Genomic DNA, 17,458 nt, shown 5'->3' with positions numbered 1-17,458 from the left:
TCTATCTTTCTCTGTATATATGTATGCATAGATATGCATACACATGTACACATACTTTGTGTGTCGTAAATTCATATATGTAGCTCATATATGTATTTGCATGTATCTGTTTACATATTTGTTAGCTGTGTGTATGCATGTGTGTATGTGTATTGTGTGTATGTGTGCACACAAAATGTATATGCCTGAGCACGTGTGCATATGCCTTACTTCTAATTCAGATGCTAATGATTAGAACGTGAGCTTTCAACCTTGTCTTTGTGATCAGACACAGATTAACAAGGCATTGTCCATCAGCCTCTAGCTATGGTTTTATCAGCAGATGGGCTTATAGGAAATTCCTAACAATTTATTCAGCTTTGTTATTTTGGATTTAGATATAAAGCATTTCTACTTTCTTTGAAATGACCATTTCCTTTAACTCCTTCATGTGTTGTGGAAGAAACCACTTTGCAATTGTTTTTAGAAACGAAGAACTATATTCTGGAAAAGGGGTCTCATCCCTTTAGAACAATTAGAAGCAGGCTGAGAGGGAACTGATGGTCTTCTGGGGGTAGTTAATAGGTAATTTTTAGTATTCCATGGAAATTGGTTTTCCAATGATGCCATCAAAGGGTAAAAAATTAAGCAGGAGAATCAGGTCAGAGGAAGGAAAAAAAACCCCTCCTAATTAGAAAAGGAACCATAATAGGGAAACAAAGCACACACATAACTGATTTTTATTCCTTTTTTTCTTTCCTGATACTGCAAAAAGGAAAGATGCAGAAAGTTGATCCTCTTTCACTCACACATCTCCCCCAACTCCAGTCCATACGCCATTCAGCCTCCAAAAGTGATTTTCCTAAAGCACAGATTTGACAGTGTCATCTCATAACTCACCCCCACCACACAAAGATGAGTCCTCCTGATTCCAAGCCTGCTGCTCTATCCCCTGTGCCAATAAACTGTAGTGGCTCTCTATTGCCTCCAAGATCAAATATAAAACCCTCTGTTTGACATTCAAAACCTTTCACAACCTAGCCCCCATCACCTTTCCACTCTTCTTACATCTTAAACTGTCCACCCCTCACCACCACCTCCACGTACTCTTCAATCCAGGGACACTGGTCTCCTTGCTTTTCTTCAGACAAGAGATTCAATTTCTCCACTCTAGGCATTTCCTCTGACTGTCTCCCAAGTTCTCCCTCCTCATCTCTGCCTCCTGGCTTCTTTCAAATCCCAGCTAAAACCCCACCACCTGTAGAAAACCTTTCTTGATCTCCTTTCATTCCAGTGCCTTCCTTCTGTGGATTACTTCCTTTTTATGCTACATACAGTCTGTTTAAACATAATTGTTCATATATTGTCTCCCCCATTAGACTGTCAGTTCCTAGAGGGGAGGGTCTGGGTTTTTTTTTCTTTTTTGCCTTTCTTTGACTCCCTCATGCTTAGCACAGTGCCTTGCATATAGTGTTTGCTTGATTAATGTTAATTGACTGACCCATAAAAGCAGAGAGAAATTAGTTGGTTAGTAAGAACTGAGCATTAGCTAGCAATATGAGATTAAGCATAGGAGAAGGTCATTTCTATGGTCTTTTTGGCAAGCTGCTTTCAAGTCTGGGAGTGCCCAAGCCAACTACAGTGACTCTTCATCTCAAGCAGATTCCATACTGGAAACACCACAAAAGAGAAGTGTTAAGAGTGTATTTCAAAACAGAATGAGGTTACAGTTGAAGTTTAGCATAAGAACTTATGTCACTGTAGTTAGATGTTTGAATTTCTTTTTAGCATCCTCAATTCTTCCTTCTTGTCTACAGTGAAGCAAAAAACCCAAGGTAGTACTCTAAGGCTGAAGGATATGTGCACCTGGGAGTCAGGGCATGCCCAAGAGGAGGGAGTGCTTAACTTGCTGACAACCTTGAGTATTTTCTCTTTGCTGAAGAGTCCTACCCAGGATAGAATAGGGTACGACTAGACAATATAGGTCCCTGGGAGAGGTAGGGATCACCAGAGAGGAAAGGAGAATTATCCTTATTTATTAGTGGACTTATTAGTAGGTCCTTTGACTTTTTGTTCTATATTGTTAGCTTGAATGCTTGCATGGGAGCTGTGTTCTCTTTCTTTTTTTCCTTTTTTTCTTTTCTTTCTTTTTTTTTTTTTGAGAGAACTGAACATAAACCAAATTCTGATGTACTCTGGGAAATCTTTGGATGGGGAAAACAAAAAGGGAATGACTCAGTGAGAAAGAAGCTTCTAAGATTAAGCAGAGTCCATGTAGACTCCAATGCTCTGGTTCTGGGCAATGAGCTACCTGAAGAAGGGAGAATTCTTTTATCAGCAGTTTGTAAAAGGCTTAGGAAGGCTCAGTAGTATCACCATATTTTATAGCCTGTTCTAAATTATGGAGTTATATTTGTGCCATGCTCCCTACTTCACCTAATTGCCTCATGTACAGCCTAACTCTATGTAAAGCTACTGAATTCTATTTGTTGTGAATGGTGGTGTGGTGAGGTCCAGTCAAGTTCTGTTGTGAAAAATAATCATTTATTTAAGCATTTATTAAGTGCTAAATGACAAACATGATGGTTTCAGGAAAATCTGGAAAGATTTCTATGAACTGATACAAAATGAAGTTTGCAGAACCAGGAGAACATTGTACACAGTAACAGCAAAATTGTAAAGATGATCAACTATGAAAGACTTCGCCACTCTGATCAAGAGAAGGATCCATGAAAGTTCCAAAGGTCTCATGATGAAAAATGCTGTTCACTTCCAAAGAGAGAAATGATGAAATCTGAGTGCAGATTGAAGCATATTTTTTACTTTGTTTTTGTTGCTTTTGTGTGTGTGTGTGTGTGTGGTATCATGTGAAAACCATGGTCAACATCCTGTCCTTATTTTGAAAATTTCAAACACTATTGTGAGAATTCCAGCAGGTTCTGTTGTTGGTTGTGTCATTTCAGATGTGTCCTACTCTACATGACTCCATTTTGGAGTTTTCTTGGCAAAGATATTGGAGCGGTTTGCCATTTCCTTCTCCAGCTCATTTTACAGAGGAAGCTGAGGCAAACAGGTTCAGTGACTTGTCTAGGGTCATATAGCTAGTAAGTGTCTGAGGCTGGATTTGAACTCATGAAGAGGAGTCTTCCTGATTCCAAGCCCAATGCACTCGCCATTGCACCACCTAGCTGCCCTACAGGTTCTACTAAATGCTAATACAAAGAAAGAAAAAAGCATTTATTAAGTACTTGTTATTCACTAGGCACGGTGCTAAGCAAAAGGTTTCACTTAAATTAATAAAGATGAAAAGGCAGCATGTCAAAAGAGTGCTGGTCAAGAAGTCAAGAGACTTGGGTTCTATGGCCAGATCTCAAGCTGTAACTAAAGTAGAGAGACTGGGGCTTTTGCCAAGGCATTGAAACCTAGGGGGCTCTGACAACACTTACATTTATTCCTTTGATTGTTAGAAACAACTGAGCTTAGCACCTGGTTAGTAAGAACAACTAATGAAGGCAGGAAAGTACACGATGGCTAGTTTTTTCCTCCCTTACTTAGCCCCGTCCCAGGGTGAGGCCAGACTGATCCTCCCAGTGATGACCTAATTCAATCCAATCCAATAAACACTTATTAAGTGCCTACTATGTGCCAGGCATTGTGCTAAGTGCTGGGGATACAATTAATATATTACTGACCTCCTATGCAGGGATATCTTGAGGTCTTTCTCCCCACAGTGTAATATTGGAGGTGCTGTTCTCTTAATTTGGGTGTGATTTGAAGATGAATGCAATGAGGCATTTGCAAGTTGTCAACCATTAACAAGTTTACTTTTCCCTAACCCAGTAAGTGGGCAGCTAGGGTGTCACACTGGATGTAACAATGGCCCTGGATTCAGGAGAATCAGAGTTCTCAGACACTTGTGACACTGGACAAGTCATTTAACCTTGTTTGCCTCAATTTCCTCATCTGTAAAATGAGCTGGAGAAGAAAATGGCAAACCACTCTAGTACCTTTGCCAAGAAAACCCCAAATGGGGTCACAAAGAGTCAGACACGACTGAAATAACTGAACAACAGCAACTTTTCTGCAGAACATTGAGCTAAGACAACTATTTACTGTACAAGCTAAATATTATATTTGTACAATAATATCGATCTTCAAGGTCAGAAAATGGGTGGATTATCTATTTGGTCAAGCATGTAACAAGATATTAATGCTTAATAAATGTAATGTGATAATTGTGCTCTTGCAGACCAGCTGGATCTTTAACCAGGCAGGAAATGTGTACGTAGGGTCAAAAGCCATCCTGGTTTCTTTTGCCACCATCTTGGATGCGGTGGTCTGAGTGGAGCCAAACAGCTGCTCTCCCACATTAAGAGCCATGCACTTCCTCCTGGGGGACAGCACATACCAGGTGAGGCACTGGGGTCAAGGTGAAGCCAACTTTAGCAGTGAGGTCAAGGTCTGCTGGCTCTATCCCTGGGGCAGGCTTAAATGTAAACTTCTGGAGTAAGCCTACAAAAATCAGGAAGAGTTCCATCTTGGCTAGAGATTCTCCAATACAAACCCGACGTCCTGGATAAGGAAGACACCAACAAATGAGCAGCTTTGCTGATGGGTTTTGAAATAATAATAGTTAGCATTTATATAGCCTTTAAGGATTGCAAAGCACTTTAAAAATATTATCTCCTTATAGGTGCTATGTTTATCCCCGTTTTACAGATGCAGAAGCTAAAGTTGAGTGACTTGCCCTGAATCACACAAGCAGTGTCTGGATTTGAACTCAGTTCTTTCTGAAGTCAGGTCCAGTGCTCTATCCTGTTCCCTACCCAATGCCCCTAGTTACCTTCAAAGCTCATTTCAGACAACACTTCTGTTTTGATTTTTTTTTGGAGGCAATTGAGGTTAAGTGACTTGCCTGGGGTTACACAGCTAGTAAGTGTCTGAGGCCAGATTTGAACTCTCGTCCTCTTGGCTCTAGGGCTGGTGCTGTATACACTGCACCACCTAGCTGCCCACAGATACCACTTCTTACTTGAGATCTTTCCCCATCTCCCCAGTTGCTACTCCCTACCACCCTCCTCAAAAAATTACCTTGCATTGATGTCCCTATTACCTATACAGGATGTCCCCAAAGTCTTAGTACAGTATAAACTTTAATGAGTTTACAACCACATTAATGCTTTTGGGGCAACCTGTATTTTGTATACACTTATATGTATACAAAATTTCCTTCAATAGAACATAAGCTCCTTGAGGGCAGGGATTGTTTCACTTATGAATTTGTATCCCCAGAGCCTAGCACAGTACCTAAACATAAATGCTTGCTGATTAATTGATTGATTGATCCCAGATAAAATAGAGTGAGGAAGGGCATGTATTAGATTATAAGATCCTTGAGGATGTAAGATTGTAAAATGCCTTTGAAGGCAGCTAGGTGGTGCAGTGAAAAGAGTGCCGGGCCTGGAGTCAGGAAGACGCATCAACCTGAATTCAAATCTAGCCCCAAACACTTACTAGCTGTGTGATCCTGGGCAAGTCACTTAACCCTGCTTGCCTCAGTTTCCTCATCTGCAAAATGAACTGGAGAAGTAAATGGCAAACCACTCCAGTGTCTTTGCCAAGAAAACCCAAAATGGGGTCACAAAGAGTCAGACAAAACTGAACAACCACAAAAATGGGAATAATAATACTTGCAATACTTATTTCAAAGGCTTTTTATGAAGGAAGTGCCATGTAAACCTTGAAGCCTAACCTTTTAGTACTCTGGGCAATTTTTTTAAGACTATAAATTTCAGAACAGGTGTTGACATATCAATGGAGGTAATTTCCTCACTGGGAATACCACCATTGATGTGGTACAAAATTTTTTTCTGTCCTAATTTCATAGGTGGGATAATGACTAAAGCATGGAGAGATTAATTGACTTGGCTAAGTTCACATAGCCAATTTAGAATAGAGATAGAGCTAAAACCTAGCCATTTTTTAAGAGGCTACACAGTGTGCTCATGTCAAGATTTTGTGCCATGTAAGTTTCAAGGTACAATGGATCTTTAGCTCATAGATGCCCATTACCTAAGAGTCCTGAGTATGCACCAGGCTATACTCTAGGCACAGGATAAGAGAGAAACACACAAGAATCTGGGTAGACCTCTGATTGGCCCTAGCAGACAGGAGTTAACTCCACTGACTTCCCTGAGAGAGGCCTCTAAAATAAGCCTTTGACATTTAGGGACATTTCCATTCACTTCTTTAAACCCAGCTCCATTTTTATGCCAAAATATTTTGCATTTGTCTGTTGTAGTTGACTGGCCTCAATTACCCTATGCCCAATGCAAAAGTTGGAGCATAGTATGAGTTCCCTGCCACCCTAGCTTGGACTACTTTGATGAGCTAAGGCCAATAATACAAATGTGTATTATTATTATTATTATTATTATTATTATTATTATTATTATTATAGTCATTGAGAGGCAGTGGGGGTGGGGTGGAAGGAGGCTTGAAGCCTCAGTGTGCCAATTAACTCACTGGGTCTTGTTTCCTGCATTTGCTTTAATTGACCAGAGCAAGGCCCAAACCAAGATTTCTTTTAACAATCATGAGGACCATGAAGGGTTCCTTCACTCACATGGCTATCACTGTCCACTGTCCAACCCTACAGCTGGCACTCAGACTTTTGTCTGATTGTGTGTTGGAGTAAACTTTCTCAGTGTTTAGTCAGCTATGAAGTGGTTGGAGAATTAAACTCCCCAAAGATAAGGAGAAATAAGTCCTGAACCAAAAACTGATTCTTTCTCATTTGTGCACAAAGGAGCAGCATACACAGAAAAAAGGCATTGTAAATGTCTCGTCCAACACTAGACACACTAGGCTAACCCAAGGCAAGTGGTTGGTCTTACCCACCATTAGGCTGCCACAAGGTAAGGGGATACCAGTATCCATATGGGATTGGTACAGAGTAAACTTCCTGCCCACTCCCACTTAGGTAACCTGTTAAAAGCTTGGGAATTCAATTGAGAATGTCCAAAACTACAGCAGTAGAGTTCAGTTCAGACTGGAATCAGTACACGGAAGCAAATTTGGCTAGATGAAAATGGGACCTTTGATTATTCTTAGCTGTGCATGCTAAAGAAAACAAAACAAAATAGATTTAAAGAACTAGATCCCAGGTAAATGAATTATTGGTGCTATAGGGCTGGACTTTCTAACCAAGACTGCCTCTTATTACCAAGTCCATTAGAGATGCCAGTCCACAAAAGACTTCCATAAAATCTGAATTTCTCGAAGACCATGGCACCCTTAAAAAACCACTTTTCTAGGGGAAAATCAGAAGGAAAAACTAAAGATTTTGGCAGGCCCCACAAAGGCAGCAATGCAAGCAGTGAGGTGGGCTTAGTGGAGTTTCCAGTTCAGAAGTTCTCTAGCATGCACAAGGTCATTTTATGTTGGAGAACTTTGAAGGGGAGTACTTCGACACTCAAAATAAACTTCGGTGAGACAGCACATAAAGGGAGCTCAGAAGGGCAGGGAAGACTGATTTAGCCTAAACACAGCTCTCCCAGATCTCCCTAATATTAAGCAGGGATTTACTCTCATTGGCTTTTTATTAGATTTTCAGCATGAGATAATATTTAAACATAAACTGATTCCTCATTTCCCTTTACCTTCACTATTTTCTGAGGTCCATCTCATCTTATTTCTTAATTATTTTCTAGCCTAACATTTCATTGCATAGTATATTTCAGTCTAGGTGACTTTGCTACTAATTTAGCTACATAATTGAATTCTGTTGAATCATTTCATACTGGCTTCAGTTCTGCTTATTCTCTAGATAGGGCAAATCAACTTTTACTAAAACAATAAATCTATCACCCTCCAGAAAGGAGAAAGAGGTGTGTGCTGTTTGCACTTAATCTTAATCCTAGCCACACACTTCGCAAATTCACTAAAGGGTTTTAGCAGTTATCATAATTTGGAAATTTACAGTGAAGATATTACATTTCAGTTACAATTTTTAGTCTCTAATTAATTTGTAATGCCACAAATTTCTACAAACCAGGAAAAAGATTTCCTTCCTGTTCTTGTCTGTCATTTATCTCTGCAATCTCCAATCTGGCCAGTTTATGTACTTGAAGGAACAATCCTGATATTGTCATAACCATGTCCCACCTTTTTCTTTTCATAGCAAATTTCTATAATCAGGGCAGGTGAAAAGTGGAAGTTTTGTTATTGCAATGATAAACCTATTAACTAATAGATTAATACTAAAACATCTGAGTTACTATAATAGGATGCAATTATGAAAGATTTTGCTATTTTAATCTGAATTTGTGGTCAACTCCATATCATAAGTAACTAAGTAAATGAGTTCTCAGGCTTACCATCCCCCTTGCTAATAGCTATATATATTAAATCCTCAAAGTACCTCATTCCTTCAAGATGATATGAGGAATACACACACACACACACACACACACACACACACATGTTGACAAATTTTAGCTGAATGACTTAGGGATCTCTGCAAGTGACTTGGAACCAGAAATGCAGATCTACTAGGAGGAGCTCCCTTCAGATCTGCCCTGAGAACCAGGCCTATTCCAAAATGTCCAAGCAAAGATGTTTGCAGGGACCAGATGACTATATGGAGACATCTAGGACTCAAGATGAAATTTGCTGATTAAATGAACATCAGGATTAGGTTACCAGTTTACAAGGAGACTTCATGTTACTTAATATTAATGATCATTGCTATATTACTTCAAGGGAAGCTAGGTGATACAGTGGATAGAGCACTGGCCTTGGAATCAGGAAGACTCATCTACATGAGTTCAAATCCAGTCTCAGACATTTACTAGCTGTGTGACCCTGAGTGAGTCACTTAACTGTTTGCCTAAGTTCCTCATTTGTAAAATAAGCTGGAGAAGGAATTGGCAAACCATTCCAGTATCCTTGCCAAGAAAGCTCAAATGGGGTCAGGAAGAATGGGACATGACTGAGAAAAAAAATGACTCAACGACAACTGTATTACTTCAACTTCTTGTTTGTTTCTTTGTTTCATATTTACTGAGTTTTCTTGGTGATATGTAAATCTCTCCTCTCAAATTAGTATGTGGTGAGCCCTCTAAGTGGTTTAATTTGTAATTTGACTTAGTTAACCTACAGAGCCTATTTAACAAGGTTTGTCTCCTTAAGGGATTATGACCCTGCTAAACTAATTTTAACTTTTATGACATTGAAGATAACATAGGATTATGATTCTTGGAATACTCATGGCCACAGTACAATTGTTTCCTGCTGTAAATTTTAAATCCCCAAGTTTATTGCCACTAATGCTTACTCAAATTGATTTGGCACCAGCAGCAGAGATTAGGATGATGCAGGTGAAGATAGAGAAATGATATAGATCTGAATGTGGTACTACACCATGAGTATGGTGAGCACCAAAGTGGGGACTGTACAAAGTCAGCCATTGGGACAGTCAACCTGAGGGACCCCCATGTTTTAACCTTGCTAAACCTTTGAGTACTGTGCTCAGTCAGCCTGCCAGAGAGGGTAAGTCCCTTTAGGATTAATCCCTCTCCTGCAGACTAATCCCATCTCCTGTGCACTACTCCCATGACCTGAGGGCTCATCCCATCTCCCAGTGATGCTGTAATGGGGAGGAATTGAGGTGACAGTCATTCTACCTCCTCATTGAGAGGTATACCAATCAGAATTGCTTTACCCTTATATGTAAATTGTTTTATTCTTGTTTATAAAAGCAGCTCAAAGTTGGAATTTGGTGGCTGGCCCCACTCCAACTGCTTGATGCCTTGGTGTGCCAATAAACTTTTTTTGTCTAAAAAAAAAAGGCAGTAAAGGCAGAGTGGGGCAGTGGGGCAACTGGAACTTGAGGAGGAGTTGCCAATCTGCATTGGTGGAAGGAATTCACCGCCCTAGTGAAATCACAGGCATGGGCCAAGAAAAAACATTATGTTGAGCATCACCCAACATTAATAGCTCATGTTTCTACAGTGTCTTATACATACAAAACACTTTCTGCATGACAGTTCCTTTGAAGTGGATGGTACAAATGTTATTAAAAATCCTGTTTTATAGATCAGAAAATAGTCAACGATCAATAAAGTACCTACTATGTGCCAGGCACTGTCCTTAAGGCTCAGACAGGTAAGATGAGTTGCCCAAAGCCACACAGCTTAGTGGAGGCAGGAATCAAAAGTGGGTCTGTCTTCAAGGCCAGGACTCAGTATACCACACAACATTCCATCTCCCAGCTCTATACTTTTGCATGAGCTAACACACACACACACACACACACACACACACACACACACACACACACACACACACACCCAGAATGCGTCTCCTCTTCACCACTACTTTGAGAATTCCTATTTTCCCTCAGTTGGTTAATAAATATTAAGCACCTACTATGTACCAGCCATGAAGCTATGTGATGATACAAAAAAAGGGCTAAAGACAGTCCCTGCCCCCAAGGAGCTCACAATGTCAAATACCACCTTTTATATGAAGCTTGGAGCAGCTAGATAGTTTAGTGGATAGAGTACTGGGCTTGGGGTTGTTGTTCAGTGGTTTTTCAGTCATTTCCAAACCTTAAAGACCCTTCTTGGCAGAAGTCCTGGAGCTGTTTGCTATTTCCTTCTCCAGCTCATTTTACAGATGAAGAAATCGAGGCAAACAGAGTTAAGTGACTTGCCCAGGGTCACACAGTTAGTAAGTGTGTGAGCTAAATCAGGAAGACCTGAGTTCAAATCTGGCCTCAGATACTTACTAGCTGTGTGACCCTGGGTAAGTCACTTAACTTTATTTGCCTCCATTTCTTCATCTGTAAAAATGAGCTGGAGAAGGAAATAGCAAACTGCTCTAGAATCTCTGCCAAGAAAGTTCCATGGATAGCATTGGCATGCTATGGCCCACAGGATCATGAAAAGTCAGACACAACTGCATGACTAAACAATAGCAAATATGAAACTTTGCTTGATTCCCTTACTTATTAGTTCTGCCTCCCCATATCAACTGATTAATATTTTATATTTACTTTATGTGTACATGTCACCTCCCCTATAGAATGTAAGCTCTTTAAAATCAGAGTCTGTTTCATATTTTTGTCTTTGTATTCCTGATAGCCTGATAGGGCCTAATATATAGTAGGTGCTTGATAAATGCTTGTTGGTGGATTGATTGCTATGTTATCTATGTATATATTAGAGATTCACCCATAAGTACAGGTACCCATATGACTCGAAAGAGAAATTTCAGCTCAGCTGATTTGTCCTGATTTCACCCAAGTGTAACTTCTCAAAGTCTGTAGGAAATTATGGATATAGTAAGGAATTCTCTTTCCCCTACATCTGCTTTCCAAAGTTTCTTTTTCTTCACAGGTAGCTCCCTGAAGAGAGTCTAGAACCACGTGTTTTCTCTCAAAGGAGGAGGCAAAAAGAGCATTTATCCTCTCCAAAGCTTTTGTACCAACTCTGTCCCTCACACAGGTAGAGTCATCAGTCTCTCCACCGATGAAGAGTTTCATGCAAATGTTCAAGCTTGAGACCTGAGTTACCCTAAAATGAAGTACCCAGAACTGAGCATACTACTACTACACATGTGATCTGACCAGGGCAAAATACTGTCATCTCTATCATCCTGACTGCTTTGCCTCTCAATTTAATCTAAAATTCCTTAATGGAAACTTTCTTTAATGCCATATGACACTGTTCATTTTTATGGAGCCTACAGTCTACTACGACCCTGACATCTTTTTCAGCAAGTTGCTATCTAGTCTTGTGTCTCTTATGATGTACTTGGGATGTTGATTTTTTTTAATCTAAGTATATGTTCTAACCTGAATTCTGACACTGTCATCCAACAGCATCTATAAATTTAATAAGCGTACTAGTTATGCCTTTTATTCGAGTAATTAATACAAATGATCAGTAGCATAAGGCCTAGCAAAGATCTCTGGGGTACTCCACTGAAGAACTCCTTCCAAGTTGACATCAACCTATAATAACTACTCTTTAGGTCTAGACTAATTATACTGCCTACCACATATCTCTTTTTAAAAAGAACAGCAGGGAAATTTTCTAGTGTTGAATGCAGCTAGCTATGAGCTGACTTCTCTCAAAGCCCAGAGCCACAAACTGCTTGAGGATGGTCAAGTTGTTCCAAACCAGTTAACATTGGTTCTGTGGTTTCTTCAGAAACTCCCTGTTGCCGTACCTGGGGACTGCTGTCTTGGCCAGATGTCACCATGCCCCTAGTCTCCCCAGTCATGAGGCTGTGCCTTCCTTGAGACTCCCTCTCTGTTGAAGCGTATCTAAATCCTTCTGCCCCTCTTGGTGCTGTGCAGTATCCCAAATGGCAATTCCTTGCCTCTACTAAAGACCCTTGTTACTGTAGCTTTTGTAGTCTTTTATTTAGAGTTGGTGTTAGTAATAAGCATGTTGGTAAAAACGTGTGTTGGAACTCAGAGCATATTCAGTATGGCTAACTCAGTCAATAGGATATAGTGGAAGATGCTTTGGCCTGGGAGTCCAGCGACCTGGGTTCTGAGCCTGGCCATGACACTTTTGTACTGGGTGACCCAAGAGAAATAACTTAGTATTTCTGAGCCTTAGTTTTCACATCTGTAAAATGAGAGTAATAATTCTTATACTACTTAGGGGCAGCTAGGTATTGTGGTGAATTGAGTGCTGGGTCTGCCATCAGGAAGATGTGAGCTCAAAATAGGCTTCAAACACTTCCCAACTATGTGACCCTGGGGCAAGCTATATAATCTCTGTCTGTCTCACTTCCCCCAACTTTAAAAGGAGGATAACATTAGAACCCACCTCTCCAGGTTATTGTGAGGATTAAATGAGATAAATTTATAAAGCGCTTAGCACAGTGCCTGTCATATAGCAGGCATTTAATAAATTTAATAATTTAATGGATTTAATAAATGCTTATTACTTTCCTTTGCTTCTTACTTTACAGAATTATCAGTATCATTATCACCATTACTACTACGCCACTGCTACTGTTGCTGCTACTACTACCACTACTACTGGAAAAGATTTTAGAGGTCAGAAGAAAGTCAGCATCACCTAATTATGCTGTGCTGAGCAAACGCTTGCTTGCATTTTGGTTGTTTATGGAGTTGGACAAAAAAATTATTCCACTTGTTCATTTTAGGTCCTTTCATCCAGGCAGCTAGGTGGTACAATGGATAGAGCTCTGGGCCTGATATCAGGAAGACCCAAGACCATATTTTACCTCAGATACTTACTATGTGACTCTGAGTGAATCACTTAACCTCTCTTTGCCTCAGTTCCTTCAACTGTAAAATGAGGATAATAATAGCACCCACTTCCTAGTGTTGTTGTGAGGATTAAATTAGATCAGATGAGATAATGTTTGTAAAGCCCTTAGGACAGTGCCTAGCATATAGCAGGCATTTAATAAATGCATATTCCCTTTCCTTAAACTTTCTCACATTGATTTCTCCTTTTGCTAGCCTGTATCCCATTCAAATCATCCCAGGGAATCAACTTTTAAAAAGTCTGGAAGCCCCTAGAGCGAAAGAAATTCTTTTCATCTCCCCCACCCAGAATGCCTTTAGTGAACATGCAAATTAGCTTGGGAGCAAGACTGAAAAGGGCCAGATGCAACTGGCAACCTTTACCATCAGCAACTTCAATTAACATGCTCCCTCCATCTATAAAACAAGAGCACTGGTTTAGATAATTTCTAATGAATCCTTCAGCTCTTAATTCTAATTCTGTGATAAAGGGGCAGAAATAAACTAGTTTTGAGAGAGTGGTCTCAACACTGGGAAAAGTGTCCCCTCTTCAACTAATCAATCAATAACCATTTATTAAGCACCTACTATGTGCCAGGCACTGTGCTCTTAATATTTATCTTATAAACTGTGGCAACAATTATAGATGTTCATAGAATTTCTTTTTTTTTTTTAAACCTAAGCCAGAAGGAATAAAAATGGAGATAACATGGTAGAATAGATGACAGCTCTTTATCTGGAGACATATCCAGCCCTGTCACATATTGTCTGTGGGACCTTAGGCAAATCACTTTGAAGTCTCTTCTAGCTCTCCATCCACGATCCACAAGCTATTTGGGGGAAAGTGTATTCTTTTTTCTCTTTTTCTTTTTGTTAGGCAATTGGGGTCAAGTGACTTGCCCAGGGTCACACAGGGAAAGCGTATTCTTTTTAAAACACCTATGTCATAATTTGTGGGGAACATTAAAAATATTCCTAGAATCTTTTTTTTCTTTTTTTTTTTACCTAGGCCAAAAGGAATGAAGCAGTCTCTCTTGACAAAGTTTCCAGTGGCATCAAGAAAGTGAGCAGGGTTGAACTGGTGAGGTGTCTCCCACTGTGTTTCGTCCTTGAAAACAGAGGAGAACAAGGGAATCACCTCTGTTCCCTGAAAGGAGAAAAATGACACTGGCATCATTACAGAGCCATACACTGTTCCCATGTACATCTAAATATTCCTTTTGAAAGCACTTCCCTCCTGCCTTTTGCTTGAAGATGTGGGAGATCAGTGGGGTGGAATACTGTACTCACTGGGAGGGGTAGTCACTATGGTAGTTGGCTTTGCTTTACCGTTTTTCTTTCTTACAATGGAAAATGCACTGGGTGGTGGGAGTGGTGGGGCCAGGATATCCAGAAATGACTGTTATTTAAAAACAAAACACAGTAATAAAACTTTTTAAAATATCTTTTTAAAAATTTATCATGGTGAGTTGCCTGGTTTTACCAAACTGCTTTATTTCATCTTTTCAAATTCTTTATTACAAGAGATGGCTTAATGGGTAGGAGAAGGGGACATATTTTTAAATGAAAGGGATGTAAAAATAAAAAGGGTGGTTAGGGGACCCAGTGGCTAGTGCACTGGGCTTGGAATCAGAAAGATTCCTCTTCATGAGCTCAAATTCAGCCTCAGACACTTACTAGCTGTGCGACCTTGGGTGAATCACTTAACTCTACCTCAGTTTCCTCATCTGTAAGATGATCTGGAGAAGAAAATGGCAAACTACTCTGGTGTCTTTGCCAAGAAAATCTCAAATGGGGTCATAAGGAGTTGGACACGACTGAAATGACTGAACAACAACAACAAAAAGAATTTATTCTATTGGACCCCAAAAGATAGGACTAGGAGCTAAATTAAATTAAAATTGCCACAAGTCTGATTCCAGTGCAACATAAGGTAGAACTCCCTAACTATTAGCATTGTCCCAAAAGGAGGATGGGCTGCCTCCAGAGACAGACAGTAAGTTTTCTCCATCTTGGGGGGGTCTGGGGGAGGGGGAATAGATCTTGTTACAAGTGGATGTTGGACAGAGACTTGCCAAGGTTTCATAAAAGGGATTTTTTGTCAAGACCACCTTGAATTATATGACCTCTGGGGTCCTTCCTAACTCTGAGATGCTGGAACCAGAAGCTCCCTAAGCTCACTTTTTTTTTTTGGCTAGGCAATTGTGGCTAAGTGACTTGCCCAGGGTCACACAGCTAGTAAGTGTCAAGTCTCTGGTCTGAGACTGGATTTGAACTCAGGTCCTTCTGACTCTAGGGCCAGTGCTGTATCCACTGCACCATCTAGCTGCCCCAAAACTCTTTTTTTTTAAGTGACTTGCCCAGGGTCACACAAGTGTTATGTGTCTGAGGCCAGATTTGAACTCAGGTCCTCCTGAATCCAGGGCCAGTGCTCTATCCACTGTGCCACCTCGCCGCCCCCCTTAAGCTGATTTCTAACCCTAGGTCACCCACTGCATCACCAGCCATTTCGAACTTTGTCTTTGCCACTGGACTTTGATGACTCTGGAGGAGATGACTGATGACTTTGCACAGGTCTGCCCCACTCATATCCAATTCTCGTAAGTCAAGAAGTTATACTTATAAGGGGCAGCTAGGTGGTACAGTGGATAGAGCACCAGCTCTGAAGTCAGGAAGACATGAGTTCAAATACAGCCTCGGACCAAACACTTGACACTTACTGGCTGTGTGACCCTGGGTAAGTCATTTAACCCTAATTGTCTAAAAATTAAAAAAAATTTTTTTTAAAGTTACACTTATGATGTTATTAGTCCTCTTTGAGAGCAAAGGATGAACAACAGTAACAGCAGCAACCCCAGGGAGTTCCATGAGGTTCAAATGAATTGATAAAATGTAAACCATTGAGAGGCAGAAAACCCTCCAGTGGTCACATCAATAACGTTTCCCACTGACAACCTCAACATCAGGAATCCAAGTGAAGAGGGGCCCATTTTCAAAGAACCAAATTCCATAATTTCTTTTTAACAGTACGCACCTCAGGAATTACATATCCCCGAAATTTTGTGTCAGCAAGAACGCTGCGGGACACACCCATTGGCACAATGTTGGCAAATCTCTGTATTTCATGGATCACTGCCTCCGTGTATGGCATATTTTTTCGATCTTGTGCCTGAGGGTCTCGTCTGAGACTAATGACTTTATTGATTTCAGCTTGGACCCTTCCTTAAAAAGATGTAACAAACAACCAAAAAAAAAAAAGGGAAGAGAGGTAACAATGAAAGGAAGGTAGTATATACAGACCCCAAATTATATCATAAAGCAATCATCATTAAAACTACTAAGGGGCAGCTAGGTGGCACGGTGGATAGAGCACCGGCCCTGGATTCTGGAGGACCCGAGTTCACATCCGGCCTCAGACACATAACACTTGCTAGCTGTGTGATGCTGGGCAAGTCACTTAACCCCACTGCCTAAACAAAACAAAACACTACTAGCACTAGTTTAAAAAAATAGAAAAGTAGATCCATGGCACAGAGTAGACAAAGAAGAATTAGAAACAATTGAATTGCATAACTCAGTGATTAATTAGCCTGAAAGTATAAATTTGGAAATGTAACCTTTTTTTAAAGTAAACTACTATATTTGTTTAGGATTCTTTACCCTGTTTTTGGGGCAGTTGGGTGATGCACCAAAAAGAGCACCAGGCCTGGAGTCAGGAAAATTCATCAACCTAAGTTCAAATCTGGCATGAGGCCCTTACTAGCTGTGTGACCCTAAGCAAGTCACTTCACCCTGCTTGCCTCAGTTTCCCCATCTGTAAAATGAGCTGGAGAAGGAAATGGCAAACCACTCCAGTATCTTTGCCAAGAAAAACCCAAATAGGGTCATAAAGAGTCAGCCTGGACTGAACAAGTCTCTGTTCTTTGGCAAGTTCTTTATTCAGATGCGACCTTTTTACTATGTAATTATTTTGTTGGCAAGTATTTAACACCATGGGGGCAGGGACTATCTTACCTGTGTGTGCATGTGTGTGTGTGTGTGTGTGTGTGTGTGTGTGTCCCCAGAGTTTAGCACAGTCCCTGGCACTTAATAAATGTTGGTTGATTGATTAACTATGGTCTTTGGAGTGAATAGGAACCTGTTGAGACAGTGGAGATGTATTGGAAGGGTGATTGTCTAGGG

The 17,458-nt window shown here is 40.4% G+C and overlaps 1 protein-coding gene across 1 annotated transcript in view; it reads right to left on the bottom strand.

Moving 5' to 3' along the window:
- Positions 1-2,501: 2,501 nt before the first annotated feature.
- LOC110202495 (cytochrome P450 2K1-like) overlaps positions 2,502-17,458 on the bottom strand; it is a 67,301-nt gene continuing 52,344 nt past the window's right edge. The window contains exons 7-9 of the mRNA XM_078152914.1: positions 16,311-16,498; positions 14,282-14,423; positions 2,502-4,551 (exon numbers count right to left, since the gene is read on the bottom strand). Coding sequence (XP_078009040.1) covers positions 4,349-4,551; positions 14,282-14,423; positions 16,311-16,498 — 533 coding nt within the window. The 3' untranslated portion in view covers positions 2,502-4,348. The remainder of the gene's footprint in view (positions 4,552-14,281; positions 14,424-16,310; positions 16,499-17,458) is intronic.

This window comes from Phascolarctos cinereus, unplaced genomic scaffold (genome assembly GCF_003287225.1).
Source record: "Phascolarctos cinereus isolate Bilbo 61053 unplaced genomic scaffold, phaCin_HiC Scaffold_4;HRSCAF=312, whole genome shotgun sequence".
Taxonomy (NCBI): domain Eukaryota; kingdom Metazoa; phylum Chordata; class Mammalia; order Diprotodontia; family Phascolarctidae; genus Phascolarctos; species Phascolarctos cinereus.
The sequence above is the reverse complement of the archived record's forward strand: the minus strand, read 5'-3'. Positions and strand labels throughout refer to the sequence as shown.